This window comes from Dendroctonus ponderosae, unplaced genomic scaffold (genome assembly GCF_020466585.1).
Source record: "Dendroctonus ponderosae isolate FM_Combo_2020 unplaced genomic scaffold, Dpon_F_20191213v2 Dpon_F_20191213_3, whole genome shotgun sequence".
In the NCBI taxonomy this organism is placed as follows: Eukaryota; Metazoa; Arthropoda; class Insecta; order Coleoptera; family Curculionidae; genus Dendroctonus; species Dendroctonus ponderosae.
Genome location: NW_026018508.1, coordinates 16,611,134 through 16,627,633, shown reverse-complemented (window position 1 = coordinate 16,627,633; position 16,500 = coordinate 16,611,134). Strand labels below are relative to the sequence as shown.

The 16,500-nt window shown below is 38.6% G+C and overlaps 2 protein-coding genes across 4 annotated transcripts in view; both read left to right on the top strand.

Annotated features, from left to right (window-relative positions):
- The window catches only part of LOC109538650 (anoctamin-10), an 8,357-nt gene extending 6,429 nt beyond the window's left edge, over positions 1-1,928 (top strand). For 2 of the 3 annotated variants that reach the window (XM_019905997.2, XM_019905999.2), the window contains exons 9-12: positions 51-182; positions 621-845; positions 896-1,144; positions 1,796-1,928. In XM_019905997.2, coding sequence (XP_019761556.2) covers positions 51-182; positions 621-845; positions 896-1,144; positions 1,796-1,846 — 657 coding nt within the window. In that variant the 3' untranslated portion in view covers positions 1,847-1,928. Of the gene's footprint in view, positions 1-50; positions 183-620; positions 846-895; positions 1,145-1,795 lie in introns of those variants that run through there. The other variant, XM_019906000.2, reaches the window with a different exon arrangement.
- A 2,681-nt stretch (positions 1,929-4,609) lies between these two features.
- The window catches only part of LOC109538651 (transforming growth factor-beta-induced protein ig-h3), a gene marked incomplete at its 3' end in the record, with an annotated part of 20,219 nt that continues 8,328 nt past the window's right edge, over positions 4,610-16,500 (top strand). Inside the window, 1 exon segment of the mRNA XM_019906001.2 lies at positions 4,610-4,889. Coding sequence (XP_019761560.1) covers positions 4,691-4,889 — 199 coding nt within the window. The 5' untranslated portion in view covers positions 4,610-4,690.

The following is a 16,500-nucleotide window of genomic DNA, read 5'->3' as shown; positions in this document are numbered from 1 at the left end:
TATAATTACATAATTTTCCAATAAAGTAACAGAACCGTTCGTTTTTCCAGTCGCAAAGCCTCAAGCAACAAAAAACCAGCCACAAAACGAATCCCGAGGTGGAGCAGGAAAAAGCAGCGGCCGGAAGTTTTCCTTTATTAAACATCCCTCAGCTGCAGCCCGACGATCCCAGAATAAAGCAGGTAAAGTTTTCGCTATTCTGTTCGGAAATTTTCCCCATGGTAAGTGGAAATTCATTATCTAGTTCCAGCACTCCATTAATACCAGCTTTTGCAGCCTGCCGGATAATTGAGCAGTTTTGTTTTAATTGATTATGAGCTTCATTTATTTAACGCGATTTTTCTAACACACTTAGATTTTCTCTCGGATGGATTGTGAATCCACGGAAAAATCCACACTCGCAATCTGGACCATGCATAGGGTTTCCAGACGCGTTTTCATTTTTGCAAGCATAAACAGGCATTTCCCGAAAAATTGCACTTTAAAGCTTGCATGTTTGCAGCACGTGTAATGTGCTCCAGGAAACGCTCCGGAATAGAACTAAAATAATTTCTGGATTTGTGCATTAACATATTGGCCGACGTAGTCGCAAGCCTTGCTGAGATCCACTGCAATTGCAGGTTGAAACAGAGGGTGCTATGGAAGAGTACCAAGACACTTTCGACGACTACTTGGAGCTGTACATCCAGTTCGGCTATGTGTTCCTCTTCTCCTCCGTCTACCCCATAGCTGCCCTCTGGGCGCTGTTGAACAACGTTCTAGAGATCCGAGCGGATGCCTTCAAGATGTGCCAGCTCTTCCGGCGTCCGTTTATCCGGAAAGTCAAAGACATCGGCGCCTGGCAGGTGATTAGTCCATATTTCCGTATCCACCAATCACCTCAAAAGGTTTCTAGCGCTCCTTTGAAGTCTTAGGCGGTCTTTCCATTCTGACGAACTGCGGCGTGTTGTACTTGAGCGCGGACATCAGAAAACGCTTCCCCAGCTATTCCGATGTGGAGCTTCTGATCGCCTTCATGTGCATCGAGCAACTTCTACTAGGCACACGCTATCTGATCCACATCGTCATATCCGACAAGCCCGAGTGGGTTCGAGTGGCGCTGGCTCGGAAGAGCTACGAGTCGAAGCAGGCCCTCAAATTCGAGGTAAGTCAAGTGAACCGGAAAATGTACCTCAAACCTACATCAACGAAATGAAAAATACGCAAATAAACCGGCAGAACAGTGCGGGAAGGATATCAGCGATTTTAAAACACCGAGCCCAGTGAGCGTTGTCAAAAAGTACATCAAAAGACTTTTATTGTGTGCACTTTCCCAAAGCCTCCATTCTATTCTATATTTATATTCGCTCTCCATTCACAGGGGATTGACGGGAGGGCCGGTCGACTCTAAAACGAATTATATTGATTCTGCAGGGAATCACAGTTGGTAGCCAATTTTTATATTTCCATTAATAAAGTGTGTTCACCTTTCAGACAGGTCGAATTAATGGCAAAAACTGCTAATTATGTTACGGCAATTTATTTCGCCATTTTTGGGGAACGACATCAGGTCTTTAACGTCCCCCGAACAATACGCGGTCTTTCCATTATACAATGCTCCATTTTTCCTTAAACAATACGCTCTCCATTGATGTATGTTGTTAATTAAACCCGGCGCTTTCTTTGTGCCTGTTATTTTATGTGATGGAACAAATCGACTGTCGCTACACAACTAAAATCGATTTTTCAACCCGTTCTCGGCTTCAGTCCATTTTCTGGCTTTTCAACAGGTATTCAATTTGAGTTTTTTTTTCAGAGATCTCAGAAGAACAAGAAAATCCTGTTCCGCTATCGAACTGTGCAGTGAGTCGGAGCTTTGCAACACTAAACTGATCTTTTAAGCCAAATAATTTTGCCTACTGATATTAATAAAATTTATTGTTACCTGATCATATTTTCCCAATTGTAGTTGAGTTGATGGTGATTGCAAAAAAACAGCTTTATCTCCAATGAAATTTGCCCTAAACGTCCATTAAAATTGATAACGAAAACGGGCAATTTCGAACTTCTTGAAACACTTGAGGAAACTTTACAACTGCAGCCAACACAAACATAAAGTGCGATTACAGCGGATTAGCGTTTCAAAAATGGCATTTCCAGGCGGGCAGTTTTAATCAAAACTGTTCTGTAAACATAATCTCGAATTTAAATGCAAAAGACGGCAATTTTCCTGAAAACGCCCCTTTCCTTTGGCCGGGCCCAAGGAAATAATTTGTTACTTTTTCCAAGTGGCGGCATGGAAAAATTAAAATTAGAATTATGTTCCTTTCAATTCCTACTTGGACTTTCTTGGTAGCGAAATGTCCGGCTTTTTCCTTCGTTTGCAACAAAGCATCGAGCTCTCTATCTCTTCTAGACCTGATGGGACATTGCTCAAACAGATAGCAAATCCCCCTTTTGTGTCTCACGTTTCTAATATCTAAGTCTACCCGTTCGTTCCAATATTAATTTCCTGGATCCAATGAGGAATCGACAGGAGATTTACTGGATATAGCGGCGGAGATGGATTCTTTGACTCGATTAACATTCGGGCTATGATTAAGTTTTCAATGGGATTCCTCCTAGACCTTTATAGCAGGAGAATTAGGAAAAAATCCATTTTTTATCACTATGATTTGTCTGGGGTTTTAAGCATATACTGGAAAAAATTAATTTGCATATACGAAATGGATATTTTTGAGTTTGGTAAGTTTTTGATTCAAGCACCAGTTTCAAGCAATGGAAGTAAAAATCTTACTTTTTTGTGAGAAATTATTTTCGCCCGAAGCAAACACAACTCTGAAGACGCAAGCCACGCGAAACGCCAGAAACATTTTTTTATCTCGAGCTAAAAGCTCGTAAAACTTACCAGTTTTCCAGTACACATAAAAAGAGATTTCTTAAACCTTGAACCTTAAAACACTTAATAAGAATTTTTTTCCCAAATTATTTTTAGAAGACCTTTTGAAGCAAATATTTGCATATTCGCAAGTTTTTTTCCCACAATAAACCTAACTCTAGGCAACTGAAAGACTCCTCAAAACTTGATAAAACATGTCAAAAAACAATTATTAAAAGCTGCTCCACTTAAATCCGATGAAAACTTCAACATTGAAAAATCCACCATGGAGAAGGACGTTTTAATGGCTCGAGCATCAGAATCCATTGTTGGAATGTTCAATTTAATTTTATTGTTCTTGAAAGTCGCCAGATTTGCAGCGATATTAGGTTTTAGGAGAAGGGACTTTCCGAATTCCCGCGTCTGGATATTAGTAAAACGTTTGGAACATTGGCAAGGAAAATATTGTTTTTGGCTCAAAAAGGCGCTCGTGAACCCGCGCAGTAAAATAGAGTGTTAAAAAACTCGATTTTATACCGAAAGTTTACTTATTTGAAAACTGACATGCCCTTACATGAACAAACAGTTTCCACATTTCTGGATGTAATCACGTTATATCTTGCAAGATCCAGCTGAACTGTCGCATCCAGGAACGCGTTGCCATTCCGTTCAGTTTCTCCATAAATTACTGATGTCGTAAACTGTAGGAACACATTAGAGCAGTTTCGACAGTAAACAGACGACAGCCACTCCATCCAATATATAAAGCAATATTTCGAGACCGTTGTTGATAAATCGCCGATCGATTTGCTTAATGCCCGGTGAAAGATGGCCGAAAACAGCAGGAGAGCGTAACTTTTTAAAAGACAAAACTTTTCTGCACACATGCACTAAATCCGGCAGGGCTTAAACTTTGCGAATTTTGCGCGAAACAAGAGCGAAGTTTTTCCATTGCCCGGTGCATTAGGCGGAAACTTGAGAACAAGCAGTTTGTGATCCGGTTCAGCTCAAAATTTCAGAGTTATATGAACCGAACACCATCATGTCCCAGATTTATTTCCAGTTGAAAAATTCCGCGATTTAGATTCATTGAATTCCAAGTTGCCAAACCTGTATGTGTGGTTAGTTTTTCGAATGTGCTCTTCAAAAGTTGATTGTCTAACATACGGTAGAGAAAGTTTTGAGGCATATTGTGAGGTCTAATTAATAAAATAAAATAAAAATAAAAACAAAATTAATTCCTGGGTTTCAGTCATTTATTGTCTTTATTTATCAATTAAAATACGTTTCGGTGTATTTTTCCACTGATGATGGTGGAATTAATTTTGATTTGGAATTGAAACACAGTCAGGAAAGTATATGCAATGAAGCATTTTTAATGTGGGCGACGAAAACGCAATTTGCAGATGCGAGCAGATACGTTGCTGTCTAACTTCTGATTCATTTTTTTGCTAATGTCTCCGTTTTCTGTGCGATCTAACAGTTTTTTCGTGCTCTGAAGAGGGCCAATTTTGAATCTGCCTGCCACTAAGGAGTTCAGCTTCCGCAAAGAAAATTGAGCATCACATCGCATCAAGTTATGCATCTGGTTATTTGATGTGTTAGTTCGCTGCTCTGTCCTACGGTTGAATGATCTGATTGGGACCTTTGGCAGGAAAAAATCGGTCCAATTATGAGAAGAGGGCCAAAAGGTGCGACAGAAACGGCTTTCCTGCGATCGATTATTTCACGTCGTCGGGCGCAATTTTGTCTGCCACTGCTGCACAGCAGGAATTGTGAGTTCCAGTGTTATGGTCGCCTGTCGGCTTCGTCAGTCGTCTTCGTGCTCTTGGTATGAGAGGAGCGATGTGGCTTCGGCTGGACGCCTTCTTCGCCGTCGCCGTTTACGTCGCGACGTGTTCGACCAGCGTCCATGCGGTTCTTCAGCTACCGGACACAACCGGCATCGACGGGCATCTCACGGCCAACCATTCGGTCGATCACTTCTTCTCCCTGTGGTTGGTCTTCAACAATGACGATGTGCAAATATCAGGTCAGTTTCGCCAATATGTTTGTGGCTTTTGCGTCTTGGACGCGCCACGGTGTTTGATTAGCGACCGGTTATCACACTGAGTGGCCACTTTCGTTATTTCCCATGTGTATTTCGGCTGCATGCGAGCGAATGCTGCGAAAAACGCAATTCATTTTCGGGAAAATCAAGTTTGTTTTATTTGCTTGAATCCGGAAAAAATGCAACAAGCTGCTTGTTCTTCAAAAAACTCATTTGAACATCGGGAGAATTTGAAAAATGCAAACTTCATGTGCTTTAGTAGTCCGCTTCAATTCTCCAGAATGCATTTGTTGGGCCTTTTGCTCTAAATATCGGTTTTCTGGTTTTTGCATCTCCCAGACTCAATTGAACCCTTAAGACAAACTTCCACACCCGAAACCCTACAGGAGGAAAAATCGCGATACCGGGCAAATCAGGACACGAAGTAAAGGACTGAAACAGTGACAATTTCCAAAAATCACCCGAATGTTTGCTGAAAAAAAATGAAATGAAATGAAATGAATGAAAAAAAATTGCTGAATCAAACGCGTTTTGTTTTCAACAATTTAAATTAACTTACTTTCATTCAACATGAAAAAAAACCTCCAGAATTTGATTTTGCCGTTTCACTAGCACCCATAGCCACCATCCTCAGAGGTGTGTTTGGCCTGCGAAAGTTTAAAGCAGAACGCATTTGATATTCAGTAAATTGAAATTTTCGAATTTCGAACTACTTTCTTCTTGCACAGCGTTGAAAGCCATGGTTCGAACCATTCCGCAAATAAAAAACGTTTAATGTCGCATTACTACATTTTGAGTAGCGTTCGGGCTGATTTCATTGTTGAAAACAACCCTTAATTGTATGTGAAATGTCCAAAGTGAAAAACAAATTTTTCAAAATCACATACAAGAAACATTCAACAAGAAAAAATTCAGTTTCAACTAACGGCCCAATATCGGAAAAATGTTGGTTCAGGCTGTTTAATTAAGCAGAACCGGATTTGAAAATTAGCGGCATTCAAAAGACTTTCTAAACTATTTATAATTGGAAAACGGTTTACATCCTGCGACCGCACAGAGAGAAATTTTAAATAATTCCCCACAAATGCTGGAAAATTCGTTTGGGATTTCTGGTGCAAAGTCTGCATTTCAAAGCGGCAATAAACACATTTTGTTCTGTTGTTTATTTAGGATCACGCACAAATTATTTGTTTAAACATATACACAATTAGATTTTGTACAAAAAGTTAGATTTTGTGGGTAAAGCAACCGATAGAAGCAGATAGTTTATGAGAGCAAATTCGTTAGAACTTTGCACACGTTTGGCACAAATTCTGCTTTCTATTAAGCAAATATAAGCAAAATGATACACAGCCAAATGTTGGCCATTAACAATTGCTAATTTTTGCAATGACTCACAGAACATTTATGCTTCTCCTGCCATGCAATAAATAATTTCAATACTAGTTTGCTTATGGCTTCAAGGTTGACACAACAGCAGCAAACTTGAGTGCAAACCTGGACGGTAAATATTGGCAGAAAAAATCGGCAGTAAGCAGCAGGGGCTTAAGAGCGGCTAAAGTTGAAGTTGCCACAGCATTATTTGTCCCTGTGAGATGTAATTGCGTGTCTCAGCTTATACTACATAGGTACAAATAATGCATACTTAAGCGACTGAAACATTCACTGTACTAGTAACCATATATGCTAATCAGCTATTTTGTGAAATGAATGTAAACCTGGTTAACGATCGTGAACGTACAGCAATCAATGACCTGACTCATATCGTTATTGGCATGTTCTTGTACAGTTATTTGTTATTGTCCTTGTTAAAGCGGCATTTAGCTCGAAGTTGAAGCACCAAAAAAAATGCCACTTCAATAAAGTATAAATTTAAATAAATTTTCATCATAAGATCAGCTTAAATTGACGGATGAGAACAGGCTCGTAAAATCGCTGAAATATGATCGTCGCCCCTAAAATTTCGCAACAGCGATTTGTCATCGGGAACTGGCGAAGATCCCGGCCGGGAACAACAAAGATTTTTACAGAACGTTACTCTCAGCTACATGAAAATATGGTTGTTTAAGCTCCCCGTTCTCGACAGTTTATCCCTGGACGATTCCGTCCCGAAAAATAAAAAATTGCGTAATACGATCTGTCACTGGGATAAATCGCCCGCATCTTGGGGAATCGTCAGGATGCCACTGGGCCCCATTTCGGATACAAAATGACCGAGCAACGCATACCATTTCGATTCAAACACAGATTCACACCTTTAAAGTGACAAACAGCTTTTACTAGCAAAAACTCCCGGAAAATTAATTGGCGTAAGCAACAAGTTTCCGAAGGTAAACAGCCTCAGAAACAACACTTCTGAGTTGATCAACCAGCTTTCGAAAAATTGATTTGTTTTTCACAACAGATCAATCCACAGTTGGCCACTTTTCCAATCTCTTGATAATTACTGATGATGATGTTCAGAAACAGAAATATCTGATAAACACGAGAAAAAAACACAAAACAGTCTTGGTTTTATGCAAAACTTTTGTTCTTAATTGTAGCCTATAAAATTAAACATAAGCCAATCAGCTTAAAATCAGGCCTTCGCTGACGACTTTTGGACTAACTGGCTGGCATTAACAAACCTTTTCGCCTCAGTAGCCACGGCAAGCCGAAGAAAACATCGTGTATTTCTTAAGTAAAATGAAAATATGCATTGAGGTCAATGGTGGATTAGCATATTAAATTGAAAGTGCAACTTAATTAGTTGAGAACTGTTCTGAAAGCATCTTGTATGGCAAACACCTTAAGGCTCACTTTAGGTTGCAAATTCCCAAACGAAAAAATCCACTACTTCAACCCTTAAAACTTGCGCATTTGAAGTAGTAGTGTCAATTCATTCAATTGAATATTGAATAAAGAGATTGCGAAATTTCAACCTCGGAAGCAGCGCAAAAATGCCAATGAATATAAAGCAAAAGACGCTGTTCCAGAAAATCCACAAAACATCCCATAGGAATCAGAATCAACCACCGACAAAGTGAAGCGACGAGCTTTCGCCTCGATTAGACTTCGCAAATTAAAACATGAGCGGTGCCAAGTGCAAATAAAACATCGACCGTTCTGTTCTTCATTCCGCATTAAATCACTTCAGAATGTAAAAGGCTGAGATTAATTTTCCGCTTTACGGGCGTAATCAACAGTCTTCATTGGGTTCAGTTCGGGCTCATGCACTTCAACCAAATACACAATTCAAGCAGAAACACCAAGTTAAATATGGAAGTGAATGTCTGGATCTGTCGCTCGCTTTGTATGCGGCCATTTCGCTTATTTGCTCAGCTAAGAGCGCTAATATTTATCTGGTTTTATGGTCAAGTTGAATGGGCCTCTTCGGAGAGACGTTGTTGGTCCAAAGAATTAGATGGAGCGCTGTAGGCGTTCATGTTTTAAGCATTCAAGTGGAGACTTGTTTAGTTAAAGAGGGATGTGAGGGATGGGTGAAACACTTTAAGGTCATGATCAAACACATCAATCTTATTGGGGCAAAAAACAGTTTGGTAACAAAGAAGGGCCAAATGGAGGAGTTAAACCGAGCAATGACCAGCTTAGGAAGACTGCTTGGATATTAAGCAGCCAACGCCTAGATCCTTAAAGTCCAAGTAAAACCCCCGGGATGACCTCAACATCAACCCCTATCACGGTGGTGTGAAAAATCCGGCAAAGATATCCATCTTGTTCAGCCCTAAGTCGGTAATCTCAAGGAGTTTTATCGACTTCATTCATATTTCTTTCACGGTCGCATCATTTATTTAAGCGGTCGCTCGCTCGCGCGAACTTGCGAACTTTAGCGAAGGCGTCACGAAAATCCTCCGTAATTTATTTATCATCAAACTAATTTATTATAAAGACCAGAGCGCGCACTGCTCCTTCAAGTGGCAATAAAATAATCGTTACGGCATACACTAGCTGAATTGAACCGGGCCTATTGTAATCTAGCATCCTAGCAAAGAAAAAACACCGGCCAATCTGAACAGTGCAGGATTAGCAGGCTGAAACTGGAAAATGTCATTTCCCGATTGGGCATTGGTATAAATAAGTCACTTCTAATGGCGTCATTGGGTTTTCCTGCCGGGCAGCATCAGCAAATAAATATACAAGAAGCCATGATGCGTCCTGCATTTTAATGCAGGCTCTTCATCAAGCATGACCATTAGTCATACCGATTTAATTGTTGCTAGCATATTTTTCCAGCTGCCAAGGCTTTGTCTTCTCATAATGATCTTCAGTCTTGATGAGTATTTCCGCTTTATCTCCGGGTTTAGCACCATCAGCACAGAGAGGAGATGATGAGCACTTGCAGAACTTTTCCAATTTTGTAAGGTACTAGTAGTAGACGAAGATCCATAAATTAAAAAACTGCTTGAAACTTGTGGAAGTAACTGCTCAAGCAGAGCGATGAAACTAATTGTCGTTGCAATTTTTTTAGCATTAATCACATGGGAACTGCCGCTGCTGTTTATAGCTTATTGGATAACCGTGGAAGATGCCCATTTGTAACCCTCCAGTTTCTTTCTCTATATTGATTAAATAAGAAGAGCCCTAAATCTTGACAAGATAAAGTTGTGTTCGAGACAAATTTAGCGGAAAATTGAAAATCCCCTTCAGATTATCTACCGGCAGCTGGTAGCATCAATAAAGGCACGCCTGGGGCTAAAACGTCTTTTTAGACGCAGCCTCAAAATTTTGTACGTGCCTCTAAATGTTTTTCTTGCTTTCGCCGATAATTCCTCTTAAAATCCGCAGCCGGAAACTAATTAACTTTCCGTTGGCATGTATGGTGAAATTAGCAAAAAATCTAGCAGCAGTCTGACGATCGAAATAATGGCAATCATTAAAGGGATTCCATTTCCACTAATGTCCTAAACTCTGCTTTATCTGCTACACAGAGCGACCATTTCAGCTTCCTGTGACATTTTAAATGCATCTAGAGTTCCAGCTAATATACTCGCTGCATGGACGTTAATGGAAAATGGAAATGTGTATTCTTGTATCTCGATAAGGCACAACTTTCAACTGATAACTTTACTTCATTTGCGAGAGTTACGCTGCCAGTGGAAACTTTTCGGGGAACTCGGTCATTATGGTCAACTTATTTCGAGCTTGTGCTGAGCTGTGAACGTTGGCTGAAGGGTAATTTTTAATGGACAGTTCGCTACTAAATGGTCCCTTTTGTATCTAATTGAGTTGAAAAATAAACAGAAAAATCCTCTCATTGTGCAAATGCCATTCAAACTGTTCGTGTATTGTGTAGAATTTTTAAGACTGTTCTATGGATTGTGGAAGCACGCAGCTGTTGGCTTTGGAACAGACATTGCGAATGTTTACAAAAGGGTAATTGAATGTTGTATTTTAAAAAATTTGGAAAAATCAGGATTTGCGAATAGTTTTTACGGTTTTGAGACTCAAATATGTTCTATAAGCTGTAAAATTTCAAGTCGCTTCCGCTTCAGAATCCAACTTACGATTTTTTTATTTTAGCGTGCGATGTGTAAATAAGTTTTCTGGATTTTCAGTCTAAAGTGTGTTCTAGAAATTGTCAGAGTTTCGTGCCGCTACTGCATGCTCCGTATTAGTTAAGGAGAAAAGCATAAGGAGAAAAGCTGCGTTTTTTATTCTGAAATTAAAATTTTTATATCGTTTGTTTCATAACGTTTCGACGAGACAACTGAGCCATCATCCGATTTAAAATTCATACAAACTACAAACACCAATTTACAATTTCTACAAAATTAAAATATGTGTTGTACAAAAAGTATAATTTATAAAGCGTTAAAACATTCGTTAGTTCTTGAGGAAAAAAAAACCCTTTTTTTTTTGAGAGAGCAAAACATTTGAAAAACTTATCTCATAATTGGGAAATTTTAGTTTTTTTAGGCCTTTGCTGTCTTAGAACCTCAAATTTGCAGAAAGAAACAACAAAAACCTAAAGAATCTAATAGAATCCAATATTTCCCAATTATGCGGTAAGTTTTTCAAATACATACATGTACCAAGTGTTTCTTATGACGCAATGAAATTTCAAGTCGCTATTTGCTCTCAAATGAAAAAGACAACTTTTTAACGGAAAAATTGGAGCTCTGTTTTTTTAATTTTTAGACCCTCGTTTATAAACGTTGCAACAAACAGATTTCAGTGCAATTCGAGTTGAATTATGAACGGTTTGAGACCTAAATGTACAACACATTGATGTTGCAGTAATTTTGCAATTACAAGTGAGCGTTTCGTGAAAAAACTGCATTTTAGCCTCCAATTTTGAAAAAAATCAGAATTTGGCACAGTTTGAAATAAATTTTCACCGCATTTGAAACCAAGAATCTTCTAGGGGCTGTTAAAATTTCAAGTTGCTGCTTCGGCTAGTTTGAAAGTTTTAAAAGAAAATCTTGCTTGAAAAAAGAAAATGTCTTTTTTAGCCCAAACCTTATAAACATCTAAAAAGAAGGATTGAGTGCGATTCCAATGTAATTGTGAACGAATTAAGATCCGAGTGTTTTATATACATAAATGCTAAAAATTCTAAGTTATTGCTTAGTCCAAGGTTGGATATACAAATGTTTAAAGATGGGTGTTTCGTGAAAAAGCCGGAATTTTTAGAACAGAAAATTTGCAAAAACTCAGGATGGCGTGCGATTTGAACAGAATTTTCCGCGGATTTAGAAGCAAACGACTTCTAAGAACTGTTGAAATGTCAAATCCCTACTTGCTTTAGTTTGACCGTTACATTTTTTTAAATAAAATATTGCTGTTGAGTGAATTTCTTCCTTTTTACACCAAACTTTATAATTATGGAAAAAGGAGGATTAAGTGTTATTAGAACCCAATGATGATTTTTCAACATGTAGATAAAAGACTTGGACGCAAAATTCTAAATTACTTCTTGGTCCAACGTAAAAGATAAACATTTTTAAGGCTAATCGTTTCGGGAAACCACCGAAATTTTTAGAACCAATATTTTGAAAATTTCAAAACATCAGGTGGGATTTGATTACAATTTTTACCGAATTTAGAACCAAATGTCTTTAGGGAAAAACGGGACTGTTAAAATTTGCCAGTTATCATTTTTTAAATGAAATGTTGCGTTGTTTGGCGAACTTCTTCATTTTTAGACCAAACTTTATAATTATCGAAAAAGGAGGAAGATTAAGGGCGACTAGAGTGCAATTCTGAAAGGACTGAGGTTCAAGTCTTTTATTTAGATTGTGCAAATTCTAAGTTCCTATTTTTCAAACTACTATTTTTCAAAAATAGGCGTGTGGTTCGAAACATTAAAGAAATTAGAACCAATCTTTGAAAATTGGCAAAAATCCAACATCTGGTGCAATTTGAATAAAATTTTCATCGCATTTAGAACCGAGCGCTTTCAAGAGAGTGTTCAACATTCAAGTGACGTTTTGCTCTCACCTCTGGTTTGAAAGTTAGAATTTGATTAAGAAAATGTTGCTGTTGTGTGAACATCTTCATTTTTAGACCATCCTTTGAAAATATCCAATTAAGTGCCCAAGAAATCAGGCTTTGGCGGCATTTTAATGAAATTTGGCTGCTGTGAAAATATCTAGTTCTATTGGGCCCTAGAGTGGCAATAAGGTTTTGGTTCATAAACCGCTTATGCTAGAGCTAACGTGCTTTAGTTGGAGCACAAAATTTATAAAATTCAAATATTTGACGAATTTCTTTTAATTCAGTGATAATTCCGTAGGGAGTTCTTTCATTTAACTTAACATTTAACACTTTTTCCAATTAAAAAAAACCTTGAAAGACTGCAGCTGAGCAATAGAAAGTTTCAGCTGCCTGATACCGCGACATATATACGCTTTTTCCAACTCCATTAGCGTCCATACGAACGGTGTATCAACTTCGGGCCGGAGTTCAATTTAAAACGTCTCCGGAAATGCAAATACATTTTCAACTAGCTCCGCCTTGACTATTCCAACTTTGCTTTATTTTCCGGAAAAGCGGAAGCAACTTCGAACAGTTTTCCCGATAAGGAAAAGCTGTCAATTTAACGGCAGATAACGGGGAAAGTTAAAAATTTCATCCACCCACTAAACCACTGAGCAGTAGCTAATGATCCATTCATAATTCCTATGAGGACCGCGCACAAAACATCTTAATCAGCCTCCCGCCTCCTCCTGAAATAACAGTGAGTTTAATTTACGAGTTAAGTGGTGAGGAACGTCAGCGGAAATTAATGGATAGCTCTGTAATTGACACCTATGTTTCGCTAAACATCCCTTAAATCTCCTAAACGTAATGAATTAAGACTGCGTTTTCGCTGACTAACGAACTAACGAATGATTGATCGTGGAAACGAGCAGCTCAACAGAGTTTCCTCAGTGGAATTGGCGCTTTCCTTTTACCGCTAATATCAATCCGAGATAATTAAATCAATCTATCAAAGTTATGCGACCTCTTGTGTGGTTCAACCCGACTTACTGTTGGTTTTGGTGGAATTACCGATGCCGGATTTGGAGATTAACCGAATAATGGAGAGAATTGAGTTTGCCATTAATATTGAATTTGATTTTACTAGGGTTTTGTTGATCAGTTGTTTGTTCGAGGAAATAACATGGGGGATTCATTATGCCCAATTAAAACTGATTAGTTTGCACGCGTTTTTTTTCTTCGCTCCTGCTGATATTTTCTGTGGGATTTTTGGAGAACTGGCATGAAAACTTGGGAGTAGTCTGATGTCGAAAGACTTGGCTAAAAAACGAGCTGACAAAAATAAGAAAAAGTAATACAGTTGACCGGGGAGAAGATCGAAAATCTCCAAAAACGCACAGAAATGAATACGAAAATTATGCTTTTCCTGCTCGCCTGCATTGGAATTGGGACACTTTAGTGAACCCAAATTAGCAAATTATGACTCCATTCATGCTAAAATTTCGCTCAAAACTCATCATTGCTGGCCAATCAAAGTTAATTTCATGAATTGATCAATGTGGCACGAACCCCTGATTTCGAATGTGTCGACCCTAAACCGAATAGCCGTGTCGATTCAGGGAAATTATTGAATTCAAAATTAGTTCGTAACCTCATTGGAATATATCGAGCAGGCTGAAATTGGATATTAATATGGACGGTTCTTCATGGCGCCCTGGAATGTATAATTAATAAAGTTGGTTCCTGTTTTGCTGTTGAATTATCCCGAAATTTTCAAAGCCTTGTTGCTACCGAAAAGAATAAAACCGTTTAAGCCTAATTAACTTTAGCAAAATACAAAAAACCTGGGAGCTTTTCCAGGTAAACCATCAAAGGAATCAGCAGACAAAAGCCGACCGTTGAACTCCCAATGAGGTTCTGAGGTGAAGAAACTCAAATAGATCCAGACAGATTTAAAACATCAGTTACTCAGATCCGTACGCTCATAAAGCACAGCGTGTCTGACCAAAGGTTTAGTTAGACGATTTTCTTACATCAATTTTCCCCTGAATATACGCGAAGTGCTTTGAAAGCACAATTCGTATTTGCGCAGATAAGACATTTGATGGGACAATTTACGTTGTTTAGACTCTTTAGAGTAATGTGGGATCGCGGCATTTGCTTTGCCGAAGCAGATAAAATTTGCTATATGAACAGCGATTTTTCAAATTTATACCTTGGAAAATCAATGAAAAGTCCAGTTGTTTTGTTTTCGCCAACTTTCCCTCAAGCTTCCAAACCGGAAATCAACCCCAACGTATTAACAAGCTAAGGGATCATGGGGCTCTTTAGTAAAGCATATAGACGTTGGTTACGTGAGTTTTGCAAGGTCTTTGGGCTATTTTGCGAACTTTTCGGTCCGCTTAGTTAATTATAGACCGACATCACATAAAGCTTCGGCCGAACTCCGACGTTTTATCAGGAGAAAAAACGAATTTTAATCCATCTGGAAGGGCTCATGAACCATTACACAAAAGTCATGATGAAACTCGTCCAGGGGATAAGCGTTAACTGCAGCGCGCAGTTGCATTAGGGCGATTTAATTAAAACTTAATTAAAATGTGTAGGACAGATTAAAATTTAGCAGTTCGGGGAATTTCTTTAACTTAATTGATCACTTTCAAGATTCCCCGAACATAAGCTGATTAACTATGTTCCCACCGAAATTAATTAATTTCCCCTTTGTAGGCTGGATGTATGTGCATAGTAGCCTGTTTAATGTATTGCTTATGTGGCACCCTGGAACTGTAAATTAATTATGAAGAAAATGCGCAGATTCTCGAGCTCGCAGCAATTAAACTAAGCAGCTAAACTGAGCAAGTGCAGATTGCATAAATTAATTTTAAATAACAGTTTTTCGGATTACTGCTAGCTAGACTTCCAACAATTATCTGTCCACTAACTCCTGAACGATTTAGAGCCACTTTCCAACTATTAACTAATTGAAGAACATGTTTCTACCTTGAACCGCTCCTGCTAAGTAATGTTTCACCAACTACATTAAGCCCTTTATCTGACCATTAAAGCTTGTTGGCAACAGTAAACAAAAGGTGGGTTTCCAGTTACCCCAGCTTTGTTGTCGAAAGTTCTTTGCCTATCTGGACGATTTATTACGTTCGCGTCCATACCTTTGGAAACTAATTTTTAACTCCCTTGGAAGGAAATATTTAATGGCATCACTTTTGCTTTATGTATTATAGCTTCAAAGGGATAACTTTAAAACTAGTTTTGCCTTTGAGCCGCACAACTTTAATCAGAGCGGAAGATGGAAGTGGAAACTTACTTAATGATTTTCCAGGAAACAGCCAGTTATAGAGGATTTTTCTTCTTCGGCATAAATTGTTATAGAATTGATGTAGGTAATTTTCATCTTTCATAAATGCCCGCAAAGGAAATTGTTGATCAAACTTTTGCCAGCGAGAGCGAAAATTTGGAAAGTCATTAAGAGCACCCTAATAAATTGGCCTAAATGAAACAAGGCCCCAACTTTTCCCCAAACAGCAAACCGAACTTCAACCTTTGTATTTTAAGAGATTATTGTGTTATATTAAAATTTTGATTTACGGCCCTTCGTTATCTAACTCGCGAAGATCTACTGATAATAGCTCAAAGTGTGGAACTGGTGTTATTTATAAAATGGTGTTATAAAATCAACGTTTCTTCCTAAAAAAACAGTGTTTTTAATTTTTTGATTCGAGCGATCCTGAATCTAATTGCTGGAACATTTGCCGCACCTCCTTGCCTACATTTAGTCAGTGCCCCTGGTCAGTTCCTGAAATTTCGACGATTTTTCCGATTGATAGTTTTTCAAATATTCCCCTCTACTCACTAGTTTGCAAGTAAATTTGCAATTTAATTGTGAGGAGCCTCAAGTATACGGCGAAACTAGGCCCAATAGGGACCTCCCAGACCCAATTTTTCAATCATCCATATACCCCAAATCCACTTACGAGCCCTGGTGTCACGCTAAGACAAAGTTGCGAAACAAAGTTTCCTGCTTTTGAAGCAAACAGATTGATTTAGCTGTGGATTAGGCGGCATCCTTCGCAGGATTATTAAATTTGCATTCCAAGTGGCACATGACGGTGTGTGTGCAATCAGGGATGAAGAACAGAATGCAAGGCAAGATATG